Below are 17,438 nucleotides of genomic sequence, written 5' to 3'. Positions count from 1 at the left end.
GAAAAACCTGAGCCTAATGCTAACAACTGTTTCATGCCCATATGCTAACAAAATGTTAGCCTAATGCTATACACAGAGCACATTTTTCTAGGCCTTACGCTAAGCTATTAGCCCTTGTTCTATGTTTTTTTAAGTACCCGTTTTTGCCCATATTCTAAACTACAGTTTCCAGCCCTAATGCAACTGTTTGTTGCCCTTACGTGTATTGCTAATTGCGCTAATGCCATGCTAAGAAGCATAATGCGATTCCCTTATGCTAAGCTGAGCTACTATCTTAGCCACACAGACAAGATGCTGTCCAATGACTCCTTTGAGACCAAACTAATGTACCAACTGGGTGTTCAATTCATACGCACCATTTTTTTTAAACAAGGTAACTTTGAAATGAATATGTGGTACAAGGAGACACATGCTGATGTTTGTGTAGAACCGCTGAAAGTCAGTTAAGTGTTGTTAAACCCTGAATGTTAATGTGAGCTAAACTGAGCACTTTTTTTTTCACACATTTTCCAAAAAAAGGCCATTGTAATGTTTTAGGTTTGTATTGTTCCAACAAAGAAAAAGATTGATTTTGAGTTGTGCCACTAGTGGTTAAATGTGTTTGTTGTCTTGTATCTGAGGAGCTAGTGGAGGTGCAAACTGTGCCTTTTTATCTAGCCTCAGGGGGCCAGCAAAGAAATAAAAGTATCATTTAAAAACAATGTACAATGTATTGATGTGCTTTTTTTTCCCATCCACTTTTATCCCCTCATAAAAATCCCATTAAATACAAATGTATGCTTTATTTCGCTTGTGACAAATCTGTTAGAAGTTCAGTAGGCTTTTAAGTACTTATGCTAAAATGAAACATCAGCTTAATACATGACAATGAAGTTATTAATCTCTGCAAGTGTTTTGGTTGATTTGTTGGTAGACAATAAAAAAAAACAACCTTGTTAAAATGAAGTGAATCTATTAAAGGGACTGTATGCAACTCTAAAGCAACAAAAGAACACAGCTAGCTAGCAAACAATGTACAGTGGAATCTCAGTCAGGGTGTTTTTCGGTTCACGTTAAAAATTTTGCAATGTTTTACGTACATTTTTCAGTTAGCATACAATACGGTGGGTATCTTTTTGTGTTAAGCCATGGCATGCTTCCAGCTGTGTTTTTAATGTATCGCACAACATCCGTAGCTCCTAGCAAATAAGCTAGCTTGCTAAGTCATAAAATGGCAACTGGAACAGCTACGTACCCCATTTATGTCGAAATGTTAACACAAAACATGTTTATAGTTAATACATACAAATGATGAATAAAGGAGATGAATGGTTATTTAGGTTACTTTTACCTTGGCTGAAGACGTGATTCTGGATGTGAGATGACCTATTATGCTCATTTTGCGACCCTTTGTATTGAGTTGTGGTCTCCTATAGAGCAGCTACACACAATAACCCGCACAGAAAACTTTTGGGATTTTCCAGAATCTGCACCTATTCCAGTTGTATTTCCTTTGATTTGTGCTTCCTGCCAAAACGGTCTGTTTTTAATTTATTTATTTTACACCCACGACCCAGCTCCGGGGCAGTTTTACCACGCCTTTTGAAACCAAAGTGTTTTGAGCAATCCCAAACTTCTTTCAGGGATCACTTCCATGTTCGGAAACCTTATTATCTGAAACTTCGGCGACATTTTTTTCCCTTGTAAAGTAAACATTTTTTTTAATATTTCCCCAACTATTTAGACTTTATCATTGTCAATTTTCTTCCTGTAATTATGATTTTAACCACAGAATATTTTGATTTTATTCTGACAACATTATACATTATTGACACCATTATTACAAACCCACAAACATATTACATCCCACAAACATATTTGTGGGATGTAACGTAGCTAAACTTTGCCAAACGTCTATCATTTAACAGGTAGAGGTACATTTAGATGGTGGTGCCATAGGCAGCTGGACAAACCCAGTGCATTCTGGTCCCTTTAATATGCATCACTTCAATGATTATACAGTCAGCTTTGAAACATCAACAAGCGATGCAAATCAGCAGTCATACTTACATTTGCATTTGAACTCGTATCCACAGTGATACACAAATGTGATGGATTTTAGTCATTTGCATAATGATGCGCAGTAGTTCATAAAAAAGTACTGAAAAAGAAAGTGCCATTTGTACACAATACAGTACACAAGAGGAGCGTGTGCGTGCTTCCTGCTGTAGGAGTAGAAAACTAAACTATAAGCCTTTTCCCTTTTCCTGCATTTTTTTTTTACAAATCCCTGAGAACACAAGCAAGCCCTCTAAGTGCTTCTCACATGGTATGTACATCGTCTCTTTATCTATATTTTACGTCAATACTGTTTCGTCTGTAGCTGCTTGGACATAAAAGGGATTGTTTATCAAAATATTAAAAAAAGAAGAGCATTAAAACATAACAGTTTTGTTTTTGTGGAGTTTTTTTTGCTTAAAAAGCAAATGGTCATATACTGTGTCATATCTCTGCACATTTGTGATTCAGCATTCAGGACACACAAATTTGCTATTTTTTTGTAAAAAATAAAATTACTATTACTATCTCACAAAATAGTAATTGCATTAATTATGTGCCTCTTTTTTTAAGCTGTTTTTAAATCTTCAGAACACAAAAGATTGTGGATGGTGGTCAAAATTCCAATGAAAGTTAGACTCTTCATCTTCTCTCATCCCATAATCTTTCAAAGTTTATCTCGCTACGCTTCACTCATCATTTTTTTTCGTCAAACATTGAAATTTTGCACTTACTTCAGTGGTCCTTGAACAAGCCGTAGTTGGGTGTCATGAGAGACGAGCCTGACGACCAGATTGCTTCTGTTCATCCATCATTCATTCGTGCCTCGTTAAATGTATTTAGTAAGTGTGTAGGGCATATTTAGGGATGAGCCTGCCTTGTGTCATGAGTGAACAATGGCAAGGGAAGAGAGAAGGGGAGGGTTCTGGATTTAATAAATTATAACAGTCACTTTTTTTGCAAATGTGGACCCAAAATCTGAGAAGTTCAACGTCGTGCTAGCAGGAGTGTCTGGAAGGGGAGTGAGCCCATCCATCCATCTATCCTTTTTCTATTGCTTATCCTCATGAGGGTCGTATGCTGGAGCCTATCCCAGCTGTCTTGGGGCGAGAGGCGGGGTACACCCTGGACTGGTGGCCAGCCAATCACAGGGCACATATAGACAAACAACCATTCACACTCACATTCTTACCTATGGACAATTTGGAGTGGCCAATTAACCTAGCATGTTTTTGGAATGTGGGAGGAAACCGGAGTACCCGGATAAAACTCACACTCACGGGGATGCCTAAGAGATTCCCAAGCAGGGATTCACACCCACGTCTTTCCGATCTGGGGAGTGAGCCGTGGTCAAAAATAGCCCGAGCAACTTAACCGCAGCGAAAAATGGGAATGTACTGTCTTTGAACTGCAGCAAAAACTCCAACACTAACATCAACACTTGAGAATTTTCTTTGCACTCATCAACTAATGACTAAACTGCCAAACTACAATAGAATTTTCTTATTTATTTTAAATTGAATGTTATTAATTTAATGTAATTTCTTATTTAATTATTTGCATGATTGCGTTGGATAATAAATGTGTGATTTCCATTCACTTAATGTTAATGTGGTGTTTTCTGGTGGAAAGTGACAACAAAAGAAAGACCAAAGATCCCTCACTCATTTCCGTGTTGGACATTGGCCATGTGACCCGACAGGAAGCCTATACAGTAAATGTGTGTGTGCGTGGTGCGCCTAGACGTACAATAACATTATTGAGCTGTAGAAAAGTAAGAATGGTGTGAGAGTGTCTCGGCAGAAGTGCTCAGAAATACTTGTTGGTAGTACTGGATGAAAGAGGTGACACTGGTAACTTGTTCCTGGTCGCTACAGGAAGTTGTGCCCATCCTGATCATCACAGCTATATTGTGGACTCCAGCTGGATCTGGATGTAGCAGGCCTGTCACACACACGAAAACGTGAACTGTGTCAAATTTCAAATTAAAGGCCGCAAGTTTGCAATATGCTACTGTAGTTTTCTCAATCCATTCATGACTACCATACTTATGTAAGGGTATTTTCTTCAAGCCAAGATCATAATGTAGGGTAACTTTGTGCAAGAGGCGGGTGTCACAATAGGCCCTACTGCAGTCTACTATTAGTATTTGATATTTTTGTCTGCTTCACAAGTTACATCCAAAATGATACGACAGTACAAAGTGTGTGTACGTGTACTTACCTTCAGTGTAGTTAACATCAGTCCCTGCTCCCCATGCTGAAGATTGGGATCCATCAAATCTTCAATCAGACTCACTTCAGCTCCCAAATTCCTGATCCTGAGCAGATACAAAAACTGCAAGCTCAGTCCCCAACATACTACAGGGTGACCCTAAAAATCCAGAACCGCCTTACCCGTTAATAATCAGGGGGAACGTGGGAATGGGCTACGGTAAAGTTGTCACGTTTCACACATAATATTCCTTCATAACAGCGTTGGCTTCCTTACAAAGTAAGGTCATTCATTCATTCATTCATTTTCTACCGCTTATCCTCACGATGGTCATCCCTCGTTTATCACCAGAAGCACAAAACGTGTTTACAACCTTCTAAAAAAATTTTTTTCACATTATTAGAGCCCTCTAGACATAAAATAACACCCCTCATATTGCCCAATAGAATAGACATGATAAGCAATAAGACATAATATATATATATATATATATATATATATAAATATAGACTCACACATTAGTACAGAGAAAGTTCCTCGTTTTTGTTCCTTTTTTACTTTCAGTTTCTGTACAGTACTTTCTCTGCTAGCTATTGTCTCATCAATGTAACATCATGTAACATTACTGACACCTAGTGAGTGCATATTATTACAAATCACAACTTGTCTTTCAACAAAAATATGTTTTAAAAATGCTTAAATATATATATTTTTGACTAATAATAGGCCACATTCAACCACAAAACAGCATGATTTATTAATATATTTTTGAAAACTGTGATCGAGTGAAACCACAACATTTGAAGCACAAAGTAGTGGCAGCACCATTCATTCATTCATTCATTTTCAACTGCGTATCCTCTTTAGGGTCGCGGGCGTGCTGGAGTCTATCCCAGCTGTCTTGGGGCAACAGGCGGGGTACATCCTGGACTGGTGGCCAGCCAATCCCAGGGCACATATAGACAAACAACCATTCACACTCACATGTGAGAGGAAACCGGAGTACCCAGAGAAAACCCATGCATGCACGGGGAGAACATGCAAACTCCACACAGAGACGGCCGAGGATGGAATTGAACTCGGGTCTCCTAGCTGTGTGGCCTGCGCGCTAACGTCCGCCATGCAGCCCGTCAGCCCGTGACGGCACCATATTTGTTTAAATGCCTCCCTGTTGACTGACTAGTCCACACAATTTGTGTGATGTTGGGCAGGAGCACATGAGTAGCTTTGGTGAGCCCTGTGTGTGTGTGTGTGTACCTTGCCCTGAGCACGATGTAGAGAAAGAGCGGTAGCAGGTCATCCATACACCACAGGAAGTCACCATCCTGCATTGGTTTTATTTCCTGTGTCAACTCCTCAAATGTCCTCTGGATGACCAGAAGTTTGTGTGCTGGAGTGAAGGTGGTGCTAAGGGTGTGACAGAAAGAAGACAGTGAGTTAGTGTGGAGGAATTTTCTTCAGCTCAGAGATATATGACGTTATCCGTGTCATAGGCAGCTTCCACACATCCATTTTCTATACCACCTGGCCTCGTAGAAGATATTTTCTCATGAGGTAAATAAAATTACCTGATTTGTTGTAGTGTCTCGACAGCGCAAACAAAGCTGACATCTTTACTGCTGGATACGATCTGCCAGGAAAAAGAGAGCACAAAATAAAACTTAACACTGGATACCAGAGGTGATATCAGTATTTGAGAAATAACTGACCTGCTGTTGCTCTCCAAGAACTGACATGCACTTTGGCCAGAATTTCCTAGAGGTTATTGGGGAAAAAGAGCTAATCACGCAGCGCTCCGTACACTTCCACATGCTCATGATGGGATCCAACACAATAACGATAACCCTGTGGCTTCAGGAAGATGATAACTCTGATGCTCTTGTATTGTATCAAGTTTATTACCTTGACTGTGTGTCTGTGTGTGCGTGTGCGGAACACTCACTGCTGTACGCCCAGGAAGCTGAGCAGCGACTGATCAGGCTGCTTGTTGAGTCGCAGGATGCGCTCCCAGTACTGCAGCTCCTGCTGTTCGTCATTCAGGCAGTACAACATGAACAGAGGTGGATAGAGTTGTGGGAGGAGCAGTGGGAGGAGCAGAGAGGAGCTGCTCACTACTGTGACAAAACTGAAGGAGGAACAAGGAGGAATCAGAACAATTTGTACGGTATTAAAACATTTGGTGTAAGACAGAACTTAAAGTGTACATAGAACACATGGAGGATGTACTGTATAAAGTATAGTAATAATAAGTAAGAACAACTCCTTGTTTGTATCCCCTCTTAAAATGTCCTGCCAGATCTTGTAACAGCGGAAAGAATCCATGAACCTCTACATCAGGGGTCTCAAACCCGCGGCCCCCACCTTGATACCAAAGTTTAATGTTGAAATGACAGCTTAAAGCTGTGTGCACACCGGACACAATTAACATGATTTTGCCCCGCCCATACTGTTACCCTACCCTGTTATGCTTTGGATTAGCAATGAAGCTAAAGGCTTATGATGCTGGGTACAAACAAATGCAGGAAATGATTTGGAATAAGGGAAAATACACGTCAAGATAAAGCATCTCATCAAACATGTTGTTAAAGTTACGACGCTGCTCCCAGATGGAACTGAGTACGATGCTAACTTGCTAATTGGGTCAAATTATTAAGTTTCATTAATGTTCATGTTAAAGGTTGAATAACTGTTAATACTGTACATTTGAATCTGGAAAAAATAATTTCTCTACCAACTGTATGTGGTTTCTTACGTTTTTCTTATTTGCTGTTTTATTATTATTTTACTTATTTCTTACTGATTGATTTATTTATTGTCTTTATTCTTAATTTGTTTATTTTTTTTTCTTATTTTGTGTATAGAAAAATAAAAATTAAGATATTTGAGAACAGTGGAATGTTTTATCAGATATTTTGGTGTGGAAAACCGGAACCAAAGTACTGAAAAAGTGTAGGGTATAGCAGAAGCAAAAACATTGAAGATAGTTTTTTAATTGATTTTTTTTCCAGTTTTTAATAAATGCGTTTTGTTTTTTTTTTTTGAAAACCTGATGCGGCCCGGCTGCACCCAGAACCTAGCTCCGGTGGCCCCCCAGGTAAATTGAGTTTGAGACCCCTGCTCTACATTGAATAATATTTATCCTGTTAGTGCCGAAAGTCGCTTAGACTCAAAAGAGCATCTGATATTTTTATGATGTTCATTTTCCCTCCCATGGTGATGGCTTTCATTTTCTTTGGCACACTACTTCTTGGGAGGCTCCATGCAGTATAAAAAACTACACCTCATTCACCACACACCAGTGTCATCTTAAATAGAACACTAAACTAAACACAGCAACTTAACACTCAAAAGGTATACCTAATTCATATACAAACATGTACCAATGTGAGTAAAAAAGTTTTCCATAATACATTTTGTTTGAGCAAAGCATTTCATTGCATAACAAGCAGCATGGAAAATGGTGGATGGCAATGCTGTCTCTGTCCACCAGAGGGAGTCAGAGAAGCCTGGAGCCCAGAGGGAGGCTGACATCAATACATGAATGCATTGCTTAGGCTCAATGCTTTCAGGTAAACCTTGAAAAGAGTTGTCTTTTTCATTTTAAACATGTGTAGGTACTAGTTTGTACATTTCTCTGCCATACCTTTGGAGTATTAAGTAGCCGTGTGTTGAGTTTAGTGTTATTTGTTATATTGTTATACTGCTATATGTATTGACCTACTGTGTTTTCCAATGGGTCAACAAGCGCATTGTGAGTGCACTGATTGGCTCCTGCCAGAGAAAGAGCTACCATTTCCTCACTGAGCTGTGAGTGGCACAGTATTTTTAAAAAATTGCAGTTGTTTTGAATTAAAGGAGATGTCACAAGATTAGAATTTAGCTATAAATTAGCCAAAGGCTTCAAAGTGTAAGAAAAAAAGTATTGGCTTATACACCGGAATTTACGGTAAGTGATGTTTTTCTTCCACACACATGCGCGAGTACTTCTCAATCAAGTTTGCGGCTCAAATTAGGTTTTTTTCAAATGTTGTTACACGCCGCAAACCAAAGAGCACCTGTAATCATATTTCCAAACTACTTTTATTAGCCTATAATTTACACATTGTGTCTGAATCTGTGTGAAGTCACACCATCATTTTGCAGGCTTAATACCAACCTTACTTCTTCTGAACTGGAGCTGTATCTGATTTTAGATGGAGAAACTGGAGTTTCTGGCAGGATGTTGCCATCTTGTGGTAATCCAGGAAACAGGAACCTATGTGATTTAATTTGGATTCTTTTTACTTGGAATTTGGGTTTCCAAAAGAGCTTGTTTGTAAAAAATAACAAGAGTAAAAGAAGATGGTGACATCTGACCTGACAATGGAGTACAAGTGTTTGAGATAGGCCTGCACCTCCTTTACAGCCTCCCTCAGCAGCCTGCGGTTCGATCCCACACCCACGTAGGTCATCCTGTAGACTGTCACCAGAGTCTCTACCAGCCAGCCCAGAGGGTGGATCGGGGCTTCGCATGCCTGGAATGTATACAGAGTATATATATATACTAGTATATACTATATACTATATAATGTAAAGTAAGACATGAAAATAGACACATACTGCCCCACAACTCACACACACACACACAAATACCTTTGTGAGGTATGTTTGTATTCTGTCATAGTTTTTGATGGTGACTGCTTCTCCATGCTGAGGAATACACTCCAAACTCTCCAATACCTTGCGCTGAGATCTGCTGAGGTGTGGGCTACACACACACAAAGATAATAATATGCGTCACATACAAGGTTGTTTTGTACAAAAAAGGCCTCATGTATTTATTCATCAACCTGTGTCGACGTGCACTTGATATGGAAACTGCAATGTTTTCCCAGGCTGTTGTCCTGTCTCCTCTCCCAGCGACGTCACATCCCAGTCTCCTCCAACACTCGTCAAAGACACACACCCACCTCTCACCCGCAGCCACCAGATACTGACCAAACCTGCTGCACATCAACAAAAGTAGATTCCTTTTTTTAACTGTACAAATCACAGTGCAAAACTCAAGAAAACACATTACTGCCACCAAGTGGACTGATGAGAGCATTCTTCTTTTGGGTCTCTGCTTCTTGAGCGGCTTTACTACAAGATGTTAAAGTAGCTGCACTGGTCTGTCCTGATATTTGATTACACGTTAAATTGATTTAAAATACATTGATGCAGCTCCTGCTTCAACAGTAGCCATTAAAGCGCAATTAGCATTTTAAAAGGCAGTAAAATTGGCTGCTTTACAAAGAGAATTAATGCGTTATTAGTGAGACGAACTCCTTGATGTGATAATAGCATGTTTCCATTTATATACAACATGCTACAGAAACGCCTGCTGAATCAGTACCTTGTCAACAGGCACAAAGATGGAAATGTCAACGCAAAGAGGCGGTGTATCCTGAGTGGGAGAATTTGTTGTTGTTTTTTTTTAAAGGTTTGTACTTGAACGTAAATCTATCCCTGTCTTCAGGCCTGTCATACATAGCCTCAGAAAACACTCACAAGAAGTTTTCTCTGTCTTTGTCTTCAGGCTCATCGGGGGCGAGTTTGGTGTAAGTTCCAGCCACCTTCAGGCCTGCATTCCACTCGCCACTGAAATGGCCTTCTAAAGAGTCACCATTGGCCAGGGATAAAACACCCTGAAAGAAAGAAGAGGATGAGCATTTCATGAACTTTTCATTACAGGTAGGAGATTAAATGCTTAAAGGGGGAGTTACATCAAGATGTACGTGCTCATATCTGCAAAAATTGGAAACTTTCAAAGCCGCAGACAGCACGGAAGCTCATAGGAAGAAAATTGGGATGCTAATTATTTTCTGTGTGCAAGCAGCAAAATCTTGCACGCAACCGAGCAAGCCTACGTGCTGGCCATGGCCAACAAATTGCGGAGCCTGTGCGTGTGGTAACACATCCTGCTTTAAGTTACATTAGTTTAAGTTAACCTACATGATTACAACTCAAAGCGTCGGGCGCCAGTAAGATGGTGGTTGCAGATGGATCTCAAAGAGAAACGTATCTCCTACCTTCCCATTGACAGTCCAGTCTTCAGAAAACTCCCCACGAAAGGCTGTGTCATCATCTGATACCAGCAGACCTGGACCCTGAGAGAACATCCACATTGCTTCAGATTTAATAAAGCCACACCAATTTTAGAATGTGTGGGCCTATGTATATAAAAAAAATGAAGTGGTTGCTTACGCTCATCTTGTTTTCCTTGAAGTTTCCTTCGTAGTACACACCATACTGAGTCACCACCACGGCGCTCCCGTGCCTCTCATCATCCAGCCACATTCCCATGTACTTTTCACCCCTGGTAGAATGAAGAAAGGCGAATGAGCGAGGAGGTGACATCGATACAATAACAACGTAAAAGAGGTGCTTTATACACACGTGGACAAAATTGTTGGTACCCCTCAGTTAAAGAAAGAAAATCCCACAATTCTCAAACTTACAAAAATAACAATAAATAAAAATCAAACCAGCCATCACTTTTAAATTGTTGATTAACATAATTATTAAAAAAAAAACCAATTAATGAAACAGGCCTGGACAAAAATGATGGTACCCATAATTTAATATTCTGTTGCTCAACCTTTTCAGGAGATCACTGCAATGAAATGATTTCTGGAAGTGTCAATGAGCCTTCTGCACCTGTCAACAGGTATTTTGGGACACTCCTCTGGAGCAAACTGCTCTAGTTGTCTCAAGTTAGACGGGTGTCTTCTCCAGATGGAATGTTTCAGCTACTTCCACAGATGTTCAATGGGATTCAGATCTGGGCTCATAGAGGGCCACTTCAGAATAAAAGCCATTCTTGGGTGCTTTTGGCTGTGTTTTGGATCTTTGTCCTGTTGAAAGACCTATGACCTGCGACTGAGACCAAGCTTTCTGACACTAGGCAGCACATTTCTCCCCAGAATGCCTTGAGATTTTATTGTATATTCTACAACTTCAAGACACCCTGTGCCAGATGCAGGAAAGCAGCCCCAAAACATAACTGAGCCTCCTCCATGTTTCACAGTAGGGACTCTGTTCTTTTCTTCGTATGCTTGATTTTTCAGTCTATGAACATTCAGTTGATGTGCCTTAGCAAAAAGCTCCAGTTTTGACTCATCCGTCTATAGAACATTCTCCCAGAAGCTCTGTTGCTTGTCAACATGCATTTTCGCAAACTCCAGTCTCGCTTTTTTATGATTAGCTTTCAACAGTGCTGTCCTCCTCGGTCGTCTCCCATGAAGTCCACTTTGACTCAAACAACGACCAATGGTGCCATCTGACACTGATGTACCTTGGCCTTGGCGTTCACATTTAAGTTCTTTTGGAGTCCAGGGAGGTTGGCTACTGTCCCGTGGACCTTAGACTTCTGAATAATATGTGCCACTGTTGTCACAAGAACTTCAAGCTGCTTAGAGATGATCTTATAGCTTTTACCTTTCAGATGTTTGTCTATAATTTTCTTTCGAATGTCCTGGGACAATTCTTGCCTTCGCTTTCTGTTGTCCATGTTGAAGAGGCACCATCATTTTTGTCCAGGCCTGTTTCATTAGTTTATTTTTTTTAATAATTGTGTTAATGAACCATTCAAAAGTGATGGCTGATTTTGATTGTTTGATTTTCAATAAATTTGTATTTATTGTTACTTTTGTAAATTTCAAGTGTCTTCAGTGAGAAATGTGGGATTTTTGATTACCAACAATTTTGTCCACGTGTGTGAATGGGGAAATGTTATTTTAAAATGTATGTTAAACATAGTTTAAGCTTTTCCAAATGTATCAATAAGATCCATTTGTGCATTTATCTACATCAAGGGTGTCAAACCTGCTACTGGTAAGATGCACACATAAGCCTACACTGAACTAAGAGTGAGTGTATCACTTCAAAAAAATCCTTGATCAATACAAGCAACTTATGTTTTTTCCTCTTTACGACGCATTTTTTGACTGATGCGGCTCACAGTCCGTAAAATCCAGTAAATACACAGGAACTTTCACATCGTACCTGGTGATGTCGTCATAAACGCCATATCCAGTCTTCTTGTCAAAGACCCACTGGCCAATGAAAACGCCTGAAGAAGTCTTGTCTAACTTCCCAGAGCTCAACATGCCGTAGCCGTGGCGCTGGCCATCGCTGAAGCAGCCCTCGTACACTTCACCTGTGGCATACCTGGGGGGTACCGAGGCAAAATATCAATATTAAAGTACTTAAATAGAAAGCAGCAGTACATCGTATCAGTTGAGTCATATTAAAGACATTCTATGTTCTAAAAGCTGCCATTAAAGAGAACCTATGATGCTTTTTCCACTTTCTGACCTATAAATGTTAGAATGTTGTATTCTCGTGTTAAACTATGTCTCAGATAATGAGGTTAGAGCATTTGGAAGTGAGCCCTAAAAGAAGTTTGGGATGGCTCTAAACGCTCAGTTTCAGAGTGCCCTGCCAGAAGTCAATGGCTCCATCCAGCTGGTGACTTCCTTTTATGGGCGTGCTCAGATACAAGCTGTGTGGGACCAATACCAGCTGAGTGGGCGTGCCTGAAGGCAGGCTGTGGGTGGAATAAATTAAAACAGACCCTTTTGGAAATCCAAGGAAATACAACTAGAATGGGTGCAGATTCTGGAAGCTCCACGAAGCATTCTGTGCGGGTATTGTGTGTAGCTGCTTTACTGTATAGTCTAGTATATACTGTCCACAACGCAATACAAAAAAACAAAAACGAGCATACTAGGTCCCCTTTAACAGAGACTTTACATCCACTTGACTGACTTCTTAACAGAGTTAAATGCTACAGCAAACCAAGTCTCATTTACCCCCTGAATCCTTTATGACATTTGGACATGCTCCATCTGAGGTGTATACAGTGAAGAAAATAAGTATTTGAACACCCTGCTATTTTGCTATTTCTCCCACTTAGAAATCATGGAGGGGTCTGAAATTTTCATCGTAGGTGCATGTCCACTGTGAGAGAGATAAACTAAAAAGAAAAATCCAGAAATCACAATGCATGATTTTTTAACAATTTATTTGTGTGATACAGCTGCAAATAAGTATTTGAACACCTGAGAAAATGAATGTTAATATTTGGTACAGTAGCCTTTGTTTGCTATTACAGAGGTCAAACGTTTCCTGTAGTTTTTCACCAGGTTTGCACACACTGCAGGAGGGATCTTGGCCCACTCCTCCACACAGATCTTCTCTAGATCAGTCAGGTTTCTGGGCTGTCGCTGAGAAACACGGAGTTTGAGCTCCCTCCAAAGATTTTCGATTGGGTTCAGGTCTGGAGACTGGCTGGGCCATGCTAGAACCTTGATATGCTTCTTACGGAGCCACTCCTTGGTTTTCCTGGCTGTGTGCTTCGGGTCGTTGTCGTGTTGGAAGACCCAGCCACGACCCATCTTCAATGCTCTGACAGAGGGAAGGAGGTTGTTCCCCAAAATCTCACAATACACGGCCCCAGTCATCCTCTCTTTAATGCAGTGCACTCGTCCTGTCCCATGTGCAGAAAAACACCCCCAAAGCATGATGCTACCACCCCCATGCTTCACAGTAGGGATGGTGTTCTTCGGATTGTACTCTTCATTCTTCTTCCTCCAAACACGCTTATTGGAATTATGACCAAAAAGTTCTATTTTGGTCTCATCTGACCATAAAACTTTCTCCCATGACTCCTCTGTATCATCCAAATGGTCATATGCAAACTTAAGACGGGCCTTGACATGTGCTGGTTTAAGCAGGGGAACCTTTCGTGCCATGCATGATTTCACATCATGACGTCTTAGTGTATTACCTACAGTAACCTTGGAAACGGTGGTCCCAGCTCTTTTCAGGTCATTGACCAAGTCCTGTCGTGTAGTTCTGGGCTGATTCCTCACCTTTCTTAGAATCATTGAGACCCCACGAGGTGATATCTTGCATGGGGCTCCACTCCGATTGAGATTGACCGTCATGTTTAGCTTCTTCCATTTTCTAATGATAGCTCCAACAGTGGACCTTTTTTCACCAAGCTGCTTGGTAATTGCTCCGTAGCCCTTTCCAGCCTTGTGGAGGTGTACAATTTTGTCTCTGGTGTCTTTGGACAGCTCTTTGGTCTTCGCCATGTTACAAGTTAAAGTCTTACTGATTGTATGGGGTGGACAGGTGTCTTTATGCAGCTAACGACCTCAAACAGGTGCATCTGATTCAGGATGATACATGGAGTGCAGGTGGACTTCTAATGGGCAGACTAACAGGTCTTTCAGGGTCAGAATTCTAGATGATACACAGGTGTTCAAATACTTATTTGCAGCTGTATCACACAAATAAATTGTTAAAAAATCATGCATTGTGATTTCTGGATTTTTCTTTTTAGTTTATCTCTCTCACAGTGGACATGCACCTACGATGAAAATTTCAGACCCCTCCATGATTTCTAAGTGGGAGAAATAGCAAAATAGCAGGGTGTTCAAATACTTATTTTCTTCACTGTATGTCATGGTATCGTGTTTTGACAGCGGTGTATTGACCTGTAAATGCCAAAGCCGTGGATCTTGCCGTCCCGCCAGTGTCCCTGGTAGCAGCCTGCTTTATTCAGCATATTGTTGGGAATTACACACTCCCCGTAGCTGGAAGCAGAAATGGCCGTTACTGAGAAACCAACATGCTATTTCATAATACAAACTGGAAAAAATGTACCAACCCATCCTCCAGTCCATTTTTAAAATTCCCAGTGTAGGTCTGTCCAGTCGGCCAGCTCATAGTTCCTCTGCAAATAAACAAATGCTATATAAAATACCTATATACAATTATATGCAAAATGATTTTAAAAAATGACCTTGTAGTAATGTTAATTGGGCATTGCTCAGTTTAATATAATTATATTGAAGGGGAATTTTCCTGATTTTTTGGCACCCCCTGGAAGGCATGCAGCCCCTAGTATGCGCCTATATTGCCTAATGAGCAAGCCGGCTCTGCTGAGACCCTAACGTGGAGTTTGTTTCTGGAACAATGTCAAGTTTGTTGCCAAGAGAGGAAGCGGCAGTAAGATTATAACATCGTGTTGAAGACATGAACATAAACAGTTTAGGCTATATGCTGACCTACGATGTTTGTATAACCTCAGCGGGTTTGGAGGCGTCATGAAGAGTTAATACGATACTGCACAGAACAACCATAGTGTGATCTGCAGGCAACTAAGCAGCTTCACCTAAGAATTTGGAGGTCAAGGACATATTTGGGGTAGGGGGTCGCTGCTTTGACACTCTCAAACATTTGTTGTATCCAGTCAGAAACTGAGCGGAGTCTTTTTGCTATAATATAGTAAATACAATAATAAACTTTACAAACAAAGCTATCTGACCGGCCATGAACACGTCCGGCATGCCAGCTGCCAGTATACTGGGCGTCTTTGAATCTTCCTTCTCTTGTGAATGTGTAAGAGGCCGTGCGGGACATTGCTGTTATTCCTGGCGATGCCCCCTGACCTCCACCAACCAGCGACCCGTCCACCTCTTGATTGAGAAAATGAAGCCACTTGTTCTACACAGAGAGTGCAAAAACAACCAAAAAACACTTGTTGAGTGACATAAAACCGTCTGGGACAAAGCAGTTATGTGACACTTTATTTTTTTAACCCTCCCATGTGAAGTGAAGGAGCCTTTTGAGGATTTCCCTTTACACCCAGTCTGAACATTTACCCGTCAGTTAAGGATGATAATAGTATTTGTAGTGGTAGTAATTCATATAATATTACATAAACTATTTTGTAAATGAATTTTTAGACTCAGGTAGCTCATAATTGGCATATATGGTGGAATATGTGGTGATTTATTTAATTTTGGAAATAAGCAGTCTTGACCATCATTAATGTCTGAATCAATTGTCTTTTTCGAGACACTCGTGGCTATGGCTACACTTAGGAAAAGTAGTCATATATAATACATAATAATATACCCACAAATAATATAATATCTAAACATATATAATATAATAATATAAACATTCTAATAATTCATGAAAAACATTAATTAATAAAATGTGAAAATACCTTCTCTTCTGGTGTTGAGGCCACCAGGGTGAAGGTCTCTTCTGGACACGTGATTTTAATGGCATAGCTGAAAACACATCAATAAATTCAGTTGTATGATACAAAGTGAAAAGTCAAAGTATAACAGGGGGGCCAATATCTAGTGTTTTTTTTATTTTATTTTATTTGTGCCATGCGCTCCTCATCAATGATCAGCAACTCTGAGCAACCACAACTTTTGTCGACTATTATTATTATTGTTGTTATTATTATTATAACAGGTTAACAATGATAATTAAAGAAAGAAAGGAATTGTTATTGCAAGTGGAACTAATCCATGCGTTACAACAATAAGTTTTATTGCAAATGTTAATCCAAAATCAGAGGAAAAGGTGTTTGCCGAGGTGGGCTGTGCGCCCTATGAACAAGTCATCTATTAACAGTCATTACATATTATTTCATAACATTTGTATCTACCCTCAGTGTTTGAAATAATAACACAACATGAAATAAGTCATATACAGTAGTGGTAGTTACAAACACAAACCTACCAGCCACTGTTGTTGTCAGGAAGTGGTTTTAACCACAAACAGTTCAGTGGGTAAACATGATGAGTGGAGAACTGGAAAGAAAGAGGTGTAAAAAAATGATTTATTGACACATTTTTCTTCCTCATGGAAACACTGGTCTTTATATCCCAAGGTGGGCTACACATACCCCTAAGGGTACAGCAATTGTCATAGGGGGGACGTGAATAAGAATTAAAAACAATTAGCACGGATCACTCACAACTATGAGTGCGCCTGAAGGGGTACCTGACTATGAAAAGTTTGGGAACCATTGCTCTACAGTACATTATAACACCTATCACCAAAAAGACACACACACTAAATATAGAAGTACAACATATCCAAATAAAAAGAGAGAAATAGAGGTAGTAATGTAGTATGTCAGTCACAATGCAGCAGCGTGTGAGATGCTTCACAGGCTTAGTGATACCGTATCCACCTGCAATACACCTCGACCCGCTTCCCCAGCACCCCAGCATGTTTGGCAAGTTGCTGACCAGGTCCGTGCATAAATTGATCTTAATGTAGGACACATGCAATGTTAAATCTGCAACCAGATCATATCATTTAAGTGTTGCAGCACAGTTCTACAC

General features: G+C 40.2%; 1 protein-coding gene across 6 annotated transcripts in view; it reads right to left on the bottom strand.

The window, feature by feature from the left end:
* Positions 1-767: 767 nt before the first annotated feature.
* The window catches only part of LOC131135432 (alsin-like), a 28,570-nt gene continuing 11,899 nt past the window's right edge, over positions 768-17,438 (bottom strand). For 3 of the 6 annotated variants that reach the window (XM_058081257.1, XM_058081260.1, XM_058081259.1), the window contains 19 exons: positions 16,828-16,898; positions 16,298-16,364; positions 15,611-15,789; positions 14,951-15,016; positions 14,778-14,876; positions 12,277-12,441; positions 10,477-10,588; positions 10,302-10,379; positions 9,781-9,917; positions 9,081-9,236; positions 8,884-8,998; positions 8,608-8,765; positions 8,408-8,506; positions 6,194-6,376; positions 5,961-6,006; positions 5,820-5,881; positions 5,509-5,658; positions 4,261-4,357; positions 768-3,981 (listed from right to left, as the gene is read on the bottom strand). In XM_058081257.1, the coding sequence (XP_057937240.1) occupies positions 3,943-3,981; positions 4,261-4,357; positions 5,509-5,658; positions 5,820-5,881; positions 5,961-6,006; positions 6,194-6,376; positions 8,408-8,506; positions 8,608-8,765; positions 8,884-8,998; positions 9,081-9,236; positions 9,781-9,917; positions 10,302-10,379; positions 10,477-10,588; positions 12,277-12,441; positions 14,778-14,876; positions 14,951-15,016; positions 15,611-15,789; positions 16,298-16,364; positions 16,828-16,898 (2,079 nt within the window). In that variant the 3' untranslated portion in view covers positions 768-3,942. Of the gene's footprint in view, positions 3,982-4,260; positions 4,358-5,508; positions 5,659-5,819; positions 5,882-5,960; positions 6,007-6,193; positions 6,377-8,407; positions 8,507-8,607; positions 8,766-8,883; positions 8,999-9,080; positions 9,237-9,780; positions 9,918-10,301; positions 10,380-10,476; positions 10,589-12,276; positions 12,442-14,777; positions 14,877-14,950; positions 15,017-15,610; positions 15,790-16,297; positions 16,365-16,827; positions 16,899-17,438 lie in introns of those variants that run through there. The other 3 variants (XM_058081258.1, XM_058081261.1, XR_009131591.1) reach the window with 3 other exon arrangements.

The sequence above is a fragment of the Doryrhamphus excisus genome, chromosome 9, assembly GCF_030265055.1.
Source record: "Doryrhamphus excisus isolate RoL2022-K1 chromosome 9, RoL_Dexc_1.0, whole genome shotgun sequence".
NCBI lineage: Eukaryota > Metazoa > Chordata > Actinopteri > Syngnathiformes > Syngnathidae > Doryrhamphus > Doryrhamphus excisus.
The sequence above is the reverse complement of the archived record's forward strand: the minus strand, read 5'-3'. Positions and strand labels throughout refer to the sequence as shown.